At 40.0% G+C, this 16,842-nt stretch overlaps 1 protein-coding gene across 7 annotated transcripts in view; it reads left to right on the forward strand.

Annotated features, from left to right (window-relative positions):
• Positions 1 to 16,842, forward strand: part of LOC144496920 (calcium uptake protein 3, mitochondrial-like) — a 173,924-nt gene that overhangs the window by 64,856 nt on the left and 92,226 nt on the right. For all 7 annotated transcript variants that reach the window (XM_078217542.1, XM_078217569.1, XM_078217561.1 and 4 more), the window contains 2 exons: positions 2,903 to 2,934; positions 4,263 to 4,341. In XM_078217542.1, the coding sequence (XP_078073668.1) occupies positions 2,903 to 2,934; positions 4,263 to 4,341 (111 nt within the window). The remainder of the gene's footprint in view (positions 1 to 2,902; positions 2,935 to 4,262; positions 4,342 to 16,842) is intronic.

Here is a 16,842-nt window from a genome sequence, read left to right on the forward strand (position 1 = left end):
GGTCATCTATGTGCGGATCCACAAAAGATGGGTGAGATCCTAAATGAATATTTTTCATCAGTATTTACTGTTGAGAAAGGCATGGATGTTAGCGCACTTGGGGAAATAAATAGTGATGTCTTGAGGAGTGTACATATAACAGAGACGGAGGTGTTGGAAGTCTTAAAGCACATCAAGGTAGATAAATCCTCAGGACCTGATGAAGTGTACCCCAGGATGTTGTGGGAGGCTAGGGAGGAAATTGTGGGTCCCCTAGCAGAGATATTTGAATCATTGACCGCCACAGATGAGGTGCCTGAAGATTGGAGGGTGGCAAATGTTGTGCCTTTGTTTAAGAAGGGCTGCAGGGAAAAGCCTGGGAACTACAGGCCGGTGAGCCTCACATCTGGGTAAGTTGTTAGAAGATATTCTGAGAGACGGGACCTACAGGCATTTAGAGAGGCAAGTCTGATTAGGATCAGTCAGCATAGCTTTATGAGTGCAAAATCATGTTTCACAAATTTGGTTGAGTTTTTTGAAGGGGTAACCAAGAAGGTCAATGAAGGGCAGTGCAGTTGATGTTGTCTACACGGACTTTAGCAAAGCCTTTGACAAGATACCACATGTTAGGTTTTTGGATAAGGTTAAATCTCACAGGATCCAGGGTGAGGTAGCCAAATGGATACAAAATTGGCTTGATGACAGAATGTGGAGATGCCGGCGTTGGACTGGGGTAAACACAGTAAGAAGTCTCACAACACCAGGTCAAAGTCCAACAGGTTTATTTGGTAGCAAAAGCCACACAAGCTTTCGGAGCTCCAAGCCCCTTCTTCAGGTGAGTGGGAATTCTGTTCACAAACAGGGCATATAAAGACACAGACTCAATTTACATGAATAATGGTTGGAATGCGAATACTTACAACTAATCAAGTCTTTAAGAAACAAAACAACCTGAGTGGAGAGAGCATCAAGACAGGCTAAAAAGATGTGTATTGTCTCCAGACAAGACAGCCAGTGAAACTCTGCAGGTCCAGGCAACTGTGGGGGTTACAGATAGTGTGACATGAACCCAATATCCCGGTTGAGGCCATCCTCGTGTGTGCGGAACTTGGCTATCAGTTTCTGCTCAGCGACTCTGCGCCGTTGTGTGTCGCAAAGGCCGCCATGGAGAACGCTTACCCGAATATCAGAGGCCGAATGCCCGTGACCGCTGAAGTGCTCCCCAACAGGAAGAGAACAGTCTTGCCCGGTGATTGTCGAGCGGTGTTCATTCATCCGTTGTCGCAGCGTCTGCATAGTTTCCCCAATGTACCATGCCTCGGGACATCCTTTCCTGCAGCGCATCAGGTAGACAACGTTGGCCGAGTTGCAACAGTATGTACCGTGTACCTGGTGGATGGTGTTCTCACTGGAGATGATGGCATCTGTGTCGATGATCCAGCACGTCTTGCAGAGGTTGCTGTGGCAGGGTTGTGTGGTGTCATGGTCATTGTTCTCCTGAAGGCTGGGTAGTTTGCTGCGGACAATGGTCTGTTTGAGTTGTGCGGTTGTTTGAAGGCAAGGTGTGGGGATGGCCTTGGCGAGATGTTCGTCTTCACCAGATGACAGAAGCCAGAGGGTGGTTGTAGAGGGTTGTTTTTCAAACTGGAGGCCTGTTACCAGCGGCGTGCCTCAGGGATCAGTGCTCGGTTCACTGTTATTTGTCATTTATATTAATGATTTGGATGAGAATTTAGGAGGCATGTGCAGATGACACCAAGATTGGTGGCATAGTGGACAGTGAAGAAGGTTACCGAGGATTGCAGTGGGATCTTGATCAATTCAGCCAGTGGGCTGATGAATGGCAGATGGAGTTTAATTTAGATAAATGCAAGGTGATGCATTTTGGTGGATCGAATCAGGGCAGGACTTATGCAGTTAATGGTGGGGCATTGGGGAGAGTTACAGAACAAAGAGATCAAAGGGTACAAGTTCATAGCTCCTTGAAAGTGGAGTCACAGGTGGACAAAGTGGTGAAGAAGGCATTCAGCATGCTTGGTTTCATTGGTCAGAACATTGAATACGGAGTTGGGGCGTCTTGTTGAAGTTGTACAAGACATTGGTAAGGCCACACTTGGAATACTGTGTACACTTCTAGTCACCCTATTATGGAAAGGATATTATTCAACTCAAAAGACTGCAGAAAAGATTTACTAGGATGCTATCTGGACTTGATGGTTTGAGTTATAAGGAGAGGCTGGATAGACTAGGACTTTTTTCTCTGGAGTGTAGGAGGCTTAGGAGTGATCTTATAGAAATCTATAAAATAATGAGGGGCATAGATCAGCTAGATAGTCAATTTCTTTCCCAAATGTAGGGGAGGCTAAAACTAGAGGGCATAGGTTTAAGATGAGAGAGGAGAGATACAAAAGGGTCCAGAGTGGCAATTTTTTCACACAGAGGGTGGTGAGTGTCTGGAACGAACTGCCAAAGGCAGTATTAGAGGCAAGTACAATTTTGTCTTTTAAAAAGCATTTAGACAGTTACACGGGCCAAACGCGGGCAATTGGGACTAGCTTAGTGGTTAAAAAATAAGGGGCGGCATGGACCAGTTGGGCTGAAAGGTCTGTTTCCATGCTGTAAACCTCTATGACGCTATTAACATTTTTCATGCAATTATCGAATTCCTTTTATAAGCACATAAAGTCTTTGCTTCAACAACAAGCATCTTAAATTTGTACTCGTTACTATCTCACTAACTAGTGAAAACAACATATCACTATCTTGTTAGCCCTTATAGGGATAAGGATAGGAAAAATTGATAAAGGTCTTCAATGATTTCAACTCAGATATTAATGAGCATTGTTGATTGGATTTTACATGTACATACCAACTTGGTTTCCACTAATAATACAGTGAAATAAATTAACTTTTTTTTTTGCAGGTTTTAAGCCTCGGAAATCACTCTCCAGACAGGTGAGTGTTCCTCAAACAGTGGACATTTGATTGGGGGTAGAAATTAGTTGCTCATTTATACACCTGATTTTCCATCCTATAATGGAGAGAAAAACTGAATGGAGTGCATTGAAGGAATGTGATCCACTACGACCAAATTTCCATCCCTTACCTGCCACAAGTGAAACTTGCCTCTGAGGTATCTAAAGTGCTTGTTCAGTGTATCTTCATACACATACGGTTTTCCCCAATGGGGAAGTGATGGAAAGATTTCTCAGCTGTTATTAGCCCGTTAACTACATTATGAACACTTCTTCGGTGGCCGAGTCCTGGCATTGGACTTGAACCCGGTGCATCTGGTCCAGAGGTGAATTGCGACTTAAATCACATTTAAATTTTCAAAAGCTAAGAAAGGAGAAAGTATATCCAAAACTTTAAAATATACTATTTAGAAGCAGCAATTTTACCACTGGATGTACTAAAATATTTTGCAAGGTTTGTACACTTCCATCTCCGACAAGGGCATACTGGATGGTCATTTGTGGAATACCTCCCCTCCATTGGCAAGTATGACCCAACCTGCTGGTTGCTTGGCATTTCAGTTCACCACCGCCTGACTTTGCTCCCCACGTCCAACCATGCACTTGCTCCGCAGGCCCGCCTGTACCCTTGCTCTGCAGTCCTGCCGTGCAGAATTATAACAGGCCCAGGAACGTATCTTGAAAACTTCCCTTCCCACTGTTTTCTGCTTATCCAATCCCAGGCTGGTTTCTTTTTGTTGGACTAGCAGCGTTATAGCATTTTTCAAATGAGAGTTGGTTTAATGTCTGACTGCTGTGAATGGCCAAATCCAGAGGGTTTGAATTTAGCAATGCGGTTGTGTTGGAAAAGCCTGCATTAAGGTATTGAGCCCTGGTGCAACAATTTGGGAATGATATGAAGAATGCCTGACTCAGCACAGAAACAGATACAGGGCAGTCCCATCTTCTCCATGGATGTTTGTGGTGATCCTCTGTATATAATAGTTAACTGTGCTTGAAGTTTTACAGTACCACTTGTCTTTAAATTGATGCCTGTGTTTGGAGTTTCCTATTATATTTTTGTCTGGAAGTTTGTACATCCCTTGGAAAAAGGGATACACTGCTTTTGATATACCTGAGTTTATACTTGTTGTTCTCATTGTGTAAATAATTTTATATCAAAGGGCTGTTTTTCAGATGTGGGATTAGGACCTTTATGACATCGTTTTAGAACCGATTTAGACCTATAGATTAAAATCTACTTTAAAAAAATTCTTGATGTAATTTTTCCTCACTTAAAAGACTTTATTTTTACACATGGTTTTACAGGAATTGGAAAACATGCTTGCAGAAACTCCTCCTGTATGGAAAGGCTCTTCAAGACTCTTTCGAACTTTGTGTGATAGAGGTGAGTGAAATTCTTTTGCGAAATTGACACTGCTTTACATCAATTGTTGTGAACCCATGACATATGTGGAAAACACTGGTGTTATGGTTCAGTGGCAACTCAACATATTTACACATGATAATGTTGCTCCACATGACAATGCAATTAAATGAAACTTTTGGTTTGATTGGTTTATTCCCATGATACATGAAGCACATTTCATGCGGCTTTGTTTGAAAGAGAACATTTATGATCAGTGAGGAAATGTAGTAACTCGATATTTTACCATTTCTTTGGCAACGAAGGTCAAAATGCATTGATTTTAGACTGCATAGATTTTGTACTGAAAAGGCAACTTAATTTTCATTGCTATCTAGTTATAATTCCATAAAAATCATATGTACTTAAATTGAATTGTTGTAATAAGATCAACAGAAAATGCTGCAATAAGTGACAAAAGGCGCATTTTAAAAAAATCTTGCCCATGATGAGGTACTTTTCTCTTGCGGTTGAAAGTTTAATGTAATTTGAAACTTGTCTGAAATAGTATATTTTTTAAAGTTTAAGAGGGAGAAGAAAATCAATGCCATGTTTAAAGACTGCATTCCATCGAGCGAAATTTTGAACTTGTAAACATTTGAACATTGCACACATTCCATTATTTTCATTTGTCATTCTGCAAAATCATGATAGACTAGTACGGCAACATGTGTTGCATACTGTCCAACAAACTGCAAAAACATTTATCTAGAACCATAAATATGAAAGTCCCAAGATAAGGGGCCAAATGGAAAATGGTGATAAAGGCCAGAAAGATTAGGAAATGTAATCAAAAGGTGGTTTTTAAAAGAAGAGCTGAAGAGGAAGAGAGGTGACAGGCCCAGTGATTGCAGGGTGAAGTGAAGGGATAAGAGAAAAGATGTACAAGAAGCTAGTATTGTAGGAATCAAGAATTCAGAGGAATGAAGATGTAATGGAGAATGTGGAGTTGGGAGAGGTGCAGCCATGGAGGGATTAAAGATGAGACATTTAAGGGATGGATAGTGAATATGGGTCATTGAAGATTGGAGTGATGGATGGGCAGAATTTAGTTTGGGAAAAAATACGTGTAGTGGATTTCTGGACAAGTTGGAGTTTAAGTAACATATACAGCAGCAATGAACATGTTAGAATGGTTTTTCAGGGGATGATAAAAGCATATTTTAAGGGCTTCAGTGGTCAAGGGACTGAGCTCAGCAGAGTGGAAGAGAGTAATCTTGAAGAGATACAGCATTTCAAGACTAAAATATATAGAAACCAAGAGATTTTCACTTGCCAATTTAATTTTACAGTCTATACTTTAAAAGGAAATGTGGCCATTGGCATAAAATTATTATGTATATTTACTTCTGTAAGAATTACTTTGAGTAGTTTTTAAATTAAAAAAACATTGTTCTAGATGGGACAGTGTAGACATTCATTGAAAATTAAAAAAGGATAAAAATGCTTTAAAACAATACCTATAAATGACTTAAAATGTTTTATATTGTGTTGTATTGCAAAAATGCACAGAGCCTTCCTGTAGTTTGGGGCTAGTAATTAAAGGATCTAAAATGCACTTTCTGCTAAAATGTGGTATGAAAGCTTTGGTTTGCAGCAGTAAATTTTAAGAGGATCATACATTTTTCATTTTTGTGTACTTCAGTTGTGCTTCAACTTTCCATTACTATATGCTTCCGATTTCTATTAACAATGCTAATACTTACGCTTCAAAAGGAAGTTGACGCCATTTAGTGTTTTTCAAAGTTTAATACATTTGATGATGTTCACAATTTGCATGCAGGTAGTTTTATCTAAACATTAAACTCAAAAAATTGAATGTTTCTGAAAGAGAGTGGAGTCTATTGTAATTTCAAAAGTATAACCCATGAAAAAATGCTGAAATCACTGATTTTTCATGCCCTTTGTTGGTAGGAGTTTATGCGATTTTAAAAACCTTACATTTCCAGAATGTTGCTCATTGTTGATGGATAAAGCTGCCATTAGAGCTTTGAGGAGTTAATTCCTACACTCTGAATACCTGTGATGTAGGTACTTTTCCACACTCAGACCAAATACCGATGTTGGAACTGAAACTGAGCACCAGAACTAGGTTGAAACCTGTTAATCCCGGTGTTGAGTTTCAAACCAAAGCAAAGTCACTCACAAAGGCATTATGCTAGCCGTCAAACAAAGCTCATCTTTAGAAGGGCTTGTGAAGGCCCTCGAGAATGTCTAAGTCTATTTGAGGTCCCTGGCTAGCAAGACAATTTTATGTTCTTACTACAGATCATTGTGAATAGAATTAACTGTTAGAGTAGCATTGAGTTACAGTGTATGCAAGAAAGCTTTTTGTGAGGTGTTGCTGTGGAATTTTTCGGTTAACAACATCTATTTGAACTTTTGCCTTGTCAGTGTCAATTATTTGAACCAGAATTTGAAGGCATTCACAAAGAAACACAGCGACACTCTGTAATTCAGTGGGTATTAAGTATTTCTGTAATATAAACATTGCTTATTCCTGGAGAGAACTTTAACAGAAGGTGGTATTGTCACAAACTTGACTGGAGGGGAGAATTTTGGATTTGAATCCTGCAGGTTCCTGTGTAATCCTGCTAGACCACTGCAAGACTGTATTTACTATAGAAACATCCATTATCTGATCTATTTCAAGAAACAATATTGTGAGTTCCTTTTTAAGATCAGTTCTTATTTAATAACGGGAAATGCTGAAGTGGAATCTGACTGTCTTGTCTCCCAAGATGTGCTGAGATAAAATAATGAAAATAAAAGTGTAGTAGATACTACTTTTATACAGCTATATCAACAGTACTAATTTATTTACAAGTCTGTCAGTTGACAACATTTCTAGTTACTAGCAAACTCATTATGCTAATTACATTCCAATGAGAATGGTGAAGTTCTTCATCTTGTATTGCGTAGGAACTCCTAGGTTCCACCAACATTATTTTTCTGCTTCTCAAATTGTCATATTTTTTTTTCGTAAACTGCTAATATAAAATCAAAGTAAATACAAGAACAAAGTGAGCAAATTTAAAATGAGAACTCCTCCACTAACCTTCGCTATTCTCTCCTCTCTTCCCTTCCTCTTCTCCCCTCCCTTTTATTCTCCTCTTCTCACTCCTCCCCAACTTGAATACAGTTATCTCTCTGTCCTCTATAATCCTCCTCTATGTAAATCCTTTCATTGATCTTGAATGCCTGTGTGTAACCCCATAGAATATTAACTAGCAATATATTAAAAACTTCATATTTTTAATGAAAACTTTACATTTTTTATTCTTTCACAAGTTATGGGGATTGCTGGCTAAGCCAGCGTTCTTTGTCCATTCCTAATTACCCTTGAGTAGGTAACAGTGAGCCATCTTCTTGAACCACTACAGTCCATCTGGTTTAGGTACACCATGATGCTATTATGGAGGGAGTTCCAGGATTTTGTTCGAGACATTGTGGGGATGGTAATATATTTCCAAGTCAGAATGGTGTGTGGCTTGGAGGGGAGCTTGTAGATGATGGTACTCTTATGCATCTGCTGTTCTTGCCTTTGAGGTGGTGGAGTTCATGGGTTTAAAGATGTTGTCAGAGGAGCCTTGAGGAGTTCCAGCAACATATTTTGTAGGTGGTACACACCGTTACCGTAAGCAATGGTGGTGGAGGGAGGAAAGTTTTGAGGCTGTGAATGGGCAGAAGGTCTCCTATTTACATATATAAAGGAATTCATGTTATATATTTGGGGTTGTTGCTGTGATGTCACTTTTAGCATCTAGTCACATGTAGTTTGTGATATCATTGGATGTTTTGCAGCCTTTTGCCTAGTCTTGATCAAATCTATGAAGAGTCAACAGCTTATTAATAATCCTGTTTTGTTGTTTTCATCCAACACCACGCGCTATCACTTTATGTTCTTTTATTCAATAAGTGGGCAACAGTGGTACAGTGGTTAGCACTGCTGCCTCACAGCGCCAAGGACCCGGGTTCGATTCTGGCCAGGGGTCACTGTCTGTGTTGAGTTTGCACGTTTCCCCATGTCTGTGTGGGTTTCCTCTGGATGCTCCAGTTTCCTCCCACTCTCCAAAGATATGCGAGTTAGGTTGATTGGCCATACTAAATTGCCCTTAGTGTCAGGGGGACTAGTAAATACATGGGATTACAGAGCTAGCGTCTGGGTGGGACTGTGATCGGTGCAGATTCAATGGGCCACATGGCCTCTTCCTGCACTGTATATATGTATGTATAAGTGCAGTGCATAGCAGGATAAAAAGAATACTGGCGATGAGGAGCAGATGAAATTCTTTCTGAGTAAAAGAAGGAAAATAAAATTGGAGCTGCACTTACCAACTGGAAACTTCAATACTTTCGATGCTAGGACAGATCAAAGATTGCACCTGACATTGGACCGGTAAGGGTTGTTGGGCAGAAAAGAGAAAGGTTAATTCCAAAAATTAAAACCAGCACCCCGAGGAGTCCAGGATGCAGAGCTCACCAAGGGCATAATTATATGAGACGTGAAGGTAGAGTGAAACAGTGACGAACATTTTGTACATTGCATTATATCTAAGAAAAGCTGCTACAGTTGCCTCATATTACGATCAGCAAAATAAGTTAGACCATTGAAATTAAGGAAAGCTGCTGAAGGAATGTTGCTGAGCAGTTCTCTGTATTCCTGTAAAATGATGGGAACATTTGGCGCCATTGGGCAATTTGAGGAAGAAGCCAAGAATTGTAAGTCCAATAGAGAGAGATTTCAGTATTATATCCTAGCAAATAAGATTCCTGAGGATATAATAGTCCCTGCATTTCTCAGTACCATTGGGAGTGAAACTTTGAATCAGCCCGAGAAACCCGGTAGCAAAACATATCAGGAGTTAACCAAGATATTAGAGGACCATTATTGACCCAAACCATTAATTACTGTGGGGAATTTTAAGTTTCATAAGAAGAATCAGCTAGAAGGAGAAAATATGGCACAATTTGTTGCAACTCTAAGGCGCCTCACAGATTATTGTGAATTTGGTGAATCTCTGAATTAAAAGATCAGAGACCATCTAGTTTGTGGACTGAGGAATGAGGCTACACAGTGGAGATTGCCTACAGAATGGAATTTGGATCTGAAAATAGCTTTGGGCATAGCCATTTTGATGAAGCTTGCTGATAAGGAGGCTTCTCAGCTTGCAATAGATACGAGGAGCCATAAAATGGCTGCCACCCAGAGAAAGTCTGTGCAGCCATGGGTATGACATCAGTGTGAAAAAACAGGCCATTCACAAGTGTGCTGGAGTAAAGATGGCCAATGCAAGAATTGTGGCAAAGGTTGGTCACATAGCACAAGCTTGCTGGAAAAAACCAGCTTCCTCAGAAAGGATTGTCCACCGAAGGAGATAGGACACACCAAAAAGGAAGAATAAAATTAATTTTACAAAAACGATTTATAATGTGGAAGAAAAGAATAATAAAAACAATGGTGAATTCCCATTAATACTAAAGAATATGGGGGAGGAATTAAGTATCATCAGTATCACTAGAGAAGTAGTATTAGATGAACTAATGGGACTAAAGGCAGCCAAGTCTCCTGGCCCTGATAGCTTGTGTCCTTGGATCCTAAAAAAGTAGCTACAGAGATAGTGTATGTATTGGTTGCAATTTTCCACAAATCCTTGGAGGATTGGAAAACTGCCTTATGTGACATCCCTTTTAAAAAAGGGAGACATCTGGGATAATAGAATTCGATCAGCAGTCACAAATCTTAAAACAGAGAAGGTAATTAAGACGTTTATTTCGACAAGGAGAGCAAGCTTTATACCACGAGCAATAAGTAGGTTTCTGTGACTGTATTGGCTCAAATTGGCCCTATCTCCTATACAGTACCAATTTAAGATGAACTAGTGTGGAGACAACATGCGGATCAACTCTTAGCTACACACACCAATGTACCAGTACTGTGTATGCCAGAGCTATCTCTGGATGAATCACTGTCCATACTATGAGATGCAGTAACTGTAACTTTGGATCAGTCAGCAGAAACTGAGTTTGCTGAAGAATCCCTTGCTGCTGCTAGCCTTCCTTCTGCAAAAGAGACTGTTGCACCTTCCAGTGTAGAAGGAGATTACTTCTAAAGTCAAGAACAACCAAATCCCTGAAGTGCGCAAGCAATCAGTGCGGAATAGACGCTCACCTGATCATCTTTCCTATTTATTGTATTATTATTGTGTAATGATGCATTCCCTGGTGTGGGTGTGTGTGTGGTTGTGTGTTATATTATTTGTTGTTATGGGACCTTAGAAGTGAAGGGGGAGGGATGTTATATATTTGGGACTCTTGTGTTGTTACACTATCAGTCTAGTCTGGTCACATGTATAGTTAGTGATGTCATCGGCTGCTTTGTGGGCTTTTGCCTAGTCTAGTTCTCTCAGAGGGTAGTGAATCTTTGGAATTCTCTGCCCATTGAAGCAGTGGAGGCTACCTCGTTAAATATGTTTAAGTCACAGGTAGATAGATTTCTGATCAATAAGGAAATTAAGGGTTATGGGGAGCGGGCAGGTAAGTGGAACTAAACCACTATCAGATCAGCCATGACCTTATTGAATGGCGGGGCAGGCTCGAGGGGCTAGATGGCCTACTCCTGCTCCTATTTCTTATGTTCTTATGTAGATCAAGCCTCTGTAGAGTCAACAGTTTATCAATAAACCTATATGTTGCTTTCACCCAATCCCACGTGCTGTTACTTTACATTCTTTGATTCAACAAGTGCAGTTTATAACAATTAACACCTTTGTGTTTGCAGTATGATCAATCCATTTCTAGGTTTAGGTCTACCCATGTGCAATGCCATAGAGAACTATCTAGTTTATTTAAAAATCAGAGACTGTGGTTTGGAGGAAACAAAAGGTAGCAATACTAATATCAGTTGGTTTTAACTATTTAATTTACAGAAAAGGATAACTTAAAAATGAAAGAGGGCCATTCAGAAAACACTTCATGGAAGTTCATGGAACTTTTGAACCCTGCCCAAAAAGCTGTTGAAACTGGGGGCCAATTTAAAATTTCCAAGCAGATTGATTGATGGATTTTTGATAGGCAATGGTATGAAGGGTGGAACTAAAGGGTGTTGGAGTCAAAAACTCTCGTAACATATAAGAAGTATTTATTCTCTTGCACCGCCATAACCGCTAAGCCTATGAGCCAAGTGCTGGAAAATGGGATTAGTGTGGTCAGATCTTTGTTGACTGGCGTGAATATGATGGGACCAATGACCTCCTCCTGAGCTGTAGATGTCTATAAAGTAGGGAAATAGAGTTGAGGTACAGATAAGGCATGATCTAATTGAATAGTGGGCCAGTTGAAAGGAATGGTGAATGGAAAGCCACTTATAATTTTAAAATTATTTGAGGTTAATAAGTGTCAATATGGTACAGGTATAGTATCTCAAAACTGGCAAGCTCTGAACCGAATCCATGCCAGTTGGTCGGTTTGGTTTCAGCCAGGTAGGAAGGATCGGACCACTTGAATGCGGGAAAAGACGGGCATAAAGCTGATAACTGGTTAGCATGCCACCACACCAATGCAACACCGAGCCAAATAAGCTCCCAAGTTATTTCTTGCATTTGATGATAATTAAAATTTACACAGGACAGTTTAAAAAAATATGTCCACTTTTCAGTCATCACCAGTGTTCAGATAGTTGAGACTTTCACTTTCATGAAACAGACACCAGTAATAAAGTTTTAAAGACGAAGATCTCAACTGAAACGGAATAATTTTAATCCTGTGAGAGAATGGTTAGAGAGTACGTTTTGATTGTTGTACACCATCCCTTTTTTGAATAAGAAAATATGGTAATACATTTATTTCTAGTTTACACAACCATCTTCAAATTTCGTTTCTCACAAAAAATGCAACCCCAGTGGAATTTGTTGATAGCCTGTTTATGTTTAAATGTCACACTTTTATAACCATTTTAAATGTTAGAATCATGTCCTATCTTACATTGCTATGAAAAAATGTACAATACTGCATATTTTCAAAATTAAGAGCCACAACTCAAAATTGCATTTGTGAAGTCGGGGATAATCATACAATCATTATTCTGATGTTGCTAGTCACATACTATGATGTGGAGATGCCGGCGTTGGACTGGGGTAAACACAGTAAGAAGTTTAACAACACCAGGTTAAAGTCCAACAGGTTTATTTGGTAGCAAAAGTCACATACTATGCATGGAAACTGAGAAAACATATACAGAAACATAGAAAATAGGAGCAAGAGGAGGTCATTAGGCCCTTTGAGCCTGTTCTGTAATTCATTCTGATCATGGCTGATCATCCAACTCAACAGACTGATCCTGCCCTCCCCCATATCCTTTGATCCCCTTTGCCCCAAGTGCCATATCTAACAGCTTCTTGAAAACATACAATGTTTTGGCCTCAACTACTTTCTGTGGTAGCGAATTCCACAGGCTGACCACTCTGAGTGAAGAAATTTCTCCTTCTCTCTGTCCTAAACAGTCTACCCTGTATCCTCAGACTGTGACCCCTAGTTCTGGACACTTCCACCATCGGAAACATCCTTCTTGCATCTACCCTTATCTAGTCCTGTTAGAATTTTATAGGTTTCTATTAAATCCCTCCCTCATTCTTCTGACTTCTGACTTCCAGCAAATACAATCCTAACCGACTCAACCTCTCCTCATACGTCAGTCCTGCCGTCCCAGAAATCAGTCTGGTAAACCTTCCCTGAAGTCCCTTTAGAGCAAGACCATCCTTCCTCAGATAAAGGGACCAAAACTGAGCATAATATTCTAAGTGTGGCCTCACCGTAGCCCTGTATAATTACAGCAAGACATACCTGCTCCTGCACTCAAATCCTCTCATTATGAAGGATTTACCATTTGCACTGTATACTTACCTTCAGTTACTGGTGTACGAGGACACCCAGGTCTTGTTGCACATTCCCCTCTCCCAATTTATGACCATTCAGATAGTAATCTGCCTTCCTGTTTTGGTAATAAAGTGGATAACCTCACATTCCAAATTATACTGGATCTGCCATTCATTTGTGCCCTCACTCAACTTGTCCAAGTCACTCTGAAGGATCTCTGCATCCTCCTCACAGCTCACACTCCCATCCAGTTTTGTGTGATCTTCAAAGTTAGAGATGTTACATTTAGTTCCCTCATCTAAATCATTAATATATAATGAATAGCTGGGGTTCCAGCATTGACCCCAGCAGCACTCCGCTACTGCCTGCCATTTGGAAAAAGGCTTATTTATTCCTACTCTTTGTCTCCTGCCTGCCAATCAGTTTTATATCTATCTCAATACACTACCCCCAACTCCATGTGCTTTAATTTTACACGCTGATCTCTTATGTGGGACTTAGTCGAAAGCCTTCTGAAAGTCCAAATAGACTACATCCACTTGTTTCCCATCATCGACTCTACTACTTACATCTTCAAAGAATCCCAGTAGATTTGGCAAGCATGATTTCCCTTTCATAAATCCATGCTGACTCTGTCTGACCTGCCACTGTTTTCCAAGTGTATTGCTCTAAAGTCTTTGATAATGGATTCTAAAGTTTTCCCTACTACCGATGTCAGGCTTCCTGGTCTAAATTCCCTGTTTTCTCTCTACCTCACTTTTCAAATAGTGTGGTTACATTAACTATCCTCCAATCTTAGGATCTGTTCCAGAGTCAATAGAATCTTGGAAGATGACCACCAATGCATCCATTATATCTTAAGTACTCTGAGATGTAGATTATCAGGCTTTCGGGATTTATCGGTCCTCAATCCCATCAGTTTCCCCAACACCATTTCGCCACTCATACTGATCTCCTTCAGTTCCTCCCTCTCACTACACCCTGTTTTTCTCAACATTTCTGGTACCTTATTTGTGTCTTCCTTTGTGAGGTCAGAACCAAAGTATGTATTCAGTTGATCAGCCATTTCTTTGTCTTCACCAATGTTTTTCTCTTCACATACCTATAGAAACTTTTACAGTCAGTTTTTATGTTCCTCGCAAGCCTACTCTCACACTCTATTTTCCCTTCTTGATCAACCCCTTGGTCCTCCTTTGAATTCTAAACTGCTCCCAATCCTCAGGTCCATTGTTTTTCTCGTCCAATTTGTATGCCTTTCCCTTGGATCTAATACTGCCTCTAATTTCCATTGTAAGCCAATATATATTAAGATCTGCTGGCAAATCATTGATCTAAGTTTATTGAATTGATCAAATTCTCATTGAATCAATTCATCAGTCTCTCCTATACGGGACACCTGTCTACTGTCAGAGAGTCAGCGCAGACTCGATGGGTCGAATAGCTTCCTCTGTTCTGCAGGGATTCTAAGATTCTTGGTTGTGGAAGTAGTTAAGCAATAATAATGCTATAATGATAGCACTTACATTGAAACTGCTAGAACAGATTTTTTTCAATTTGCAGATACAAGCAGGTTATTTTCCTTCAATCTTTAAATGTCAGGGAATTTAAATAATTTGATAACTTGACCGTTTCACTGATCTTATCTGTGGTTCAAGAGCATTTATGCCGACCCAAAAAAGTCGTAACTTTCTCACTGCAGAAGTAAGTACTCTCTGCAGTGACAATGGGATCTGTTTGAACTCAGCAGTGAGGTGAAATGGCCCTGCTGAGTTTGGGTTCCTGTCACATGCAAGTCACGACCAGCCCCTGCTCCCCACCTTGCAAAAATAGGATCTATTGGAAATTGTGATGAGACCTCCAGATCCAGGTTCGTAGCACCATTTTGGATGAGCCGTGGAGTTTCCATAACTCCGTAAAAATTTCCATAGATTCTGCACTGATTTTCAGTAAGGAAGAAACAGTGAAAAGAGGACAAAAGGGTAATACTGCAAATGCTGCAAATAAGAAATAAAAACTGAAAATACTGGAAATACTCAGCAGGTCTGGCAGCTTCTATGGAGAGAGAAACCTTGTTAACATTTCACATTGCGACTATGATCAGAACTGATTAAAGGTCATAGTCCTCATGTTAATTCTGTTTCTCTCCAAATAGATGCTGCCAAACTTGTTAAGTGTTTCCAGCATTTTCTGTTTCTGTAATGCAGAGAGAAAACTGGTTCCCTAAGAATGAACAACGTTATTTGGGGAATACATTTTTTAAAACTTTAACCTTCAGCCCATTACGAGTCTTTAACATAAGAACATAGAACGAAGAGCAGGAGTAGGCAATTCAACCCCTCAAGCCTGCTTTGACACTTAATACAATCATGGCTGATCTCATCTTGGCTTCATCTGCACTTTCCTGCCCACTCCTCATAACTCTTCATCTTGCTACTTATTAAAAACCTATATACCTCCTCAAATTTGTTTAGTGTTTCTGAGTCCACTGCACTATGGGGTCGAGAATTCAACAGATATGCGGCCCTTTAAGTGAAGTAATTCTTCCTCATTTTTGTTTTAAATCTTCTATCCTTTTGCGTCAAACAATGGCCTCTTGTTCTAGAATGTCAAAAAGAGGAAACATTTGCTCTTATGTCTACTATGTCAATCCCATTTAGCATCTTATATACCTCAATTGGAACTCACCTCACTCTTCAATATCCCTTCATAAGACAAGTCCTTCATCTTTGGAGTCAATCTAGATAAACTTCTTTGAACCACTTCTAATACATTTATGTCCTTTCTCAAGTAAAGGGACCAAACCTGTGCTCAGTACTCGAGGTGTGGTCTTACCAGTGCCCTATACAGTTGCAACAGCATTTTCCTACTTCTATATTCTATTCCATTGGCAATAAATACCAAATTCCATTTGCCTTCCTTATTACCTTCTGCACCTGCATGCTAACTTTCTGTGATTCATGCATGAGGACACCTCACTGCACTGCAGCATTTTGGATTTCTCTTCACTTAGATAATAAATTGCCTTTTTATTCCTCTGACCAAAATGGATAACCTCACACTCACACTTATCCACATTAGATTCCATCTGCCAAGTTTTGGCCTACTCAACTAACCTATCCATATCCATTTGTAAATTCTTCTTTCCTCATTGCAACTTGTTTTCCCACGTATTTTAGCATCATCTGTTAATTTGGCTATACTACATCCACTTGCATCCAAGTAATTGATATAGATTGTAAATAGTTGGGGCCCGAGGACCGAACCTTCTGGCACACTAATTACAGCATGCCAACCAGAAAAAGACCATTTATTCCCACTCTCTACTTTCTGTTGATTAACCAACCCTGTTTCCAAGCTATCTTACCTTGTGTATTAACCATTTGTGTGGAACCTTATCAAATGCTTTCTGGAAGTCCAGATACTCCCATTATCCATTTTGCTTGTTACATAGAATCCCCACAGTGCAGAAGGAGGCCATTCAGCACATCGAATCTGCAATCCCACCCAGGCCCTATCCCCGTAGCCCCACGTACTTGCCCTGCTAATCCCCCTGAAAATAAGGGGCAATTTAACATGACTAATCAATCTGACCTGCACATCTTTGGATTG

This window comes from Mustelus asterias, chromosome 1 (assembly GCF_964213995.1).
Source record: "Mustelus asterias chromosome 1, sMusAst1.hap1.1, whole genome shotgun sequence".
NCBI lineage: Eukaryota > Metazoa > Chordata > Chondrichthyes > Carcharhiniformes > Triakidae > Mustelus > Mustelus asterias.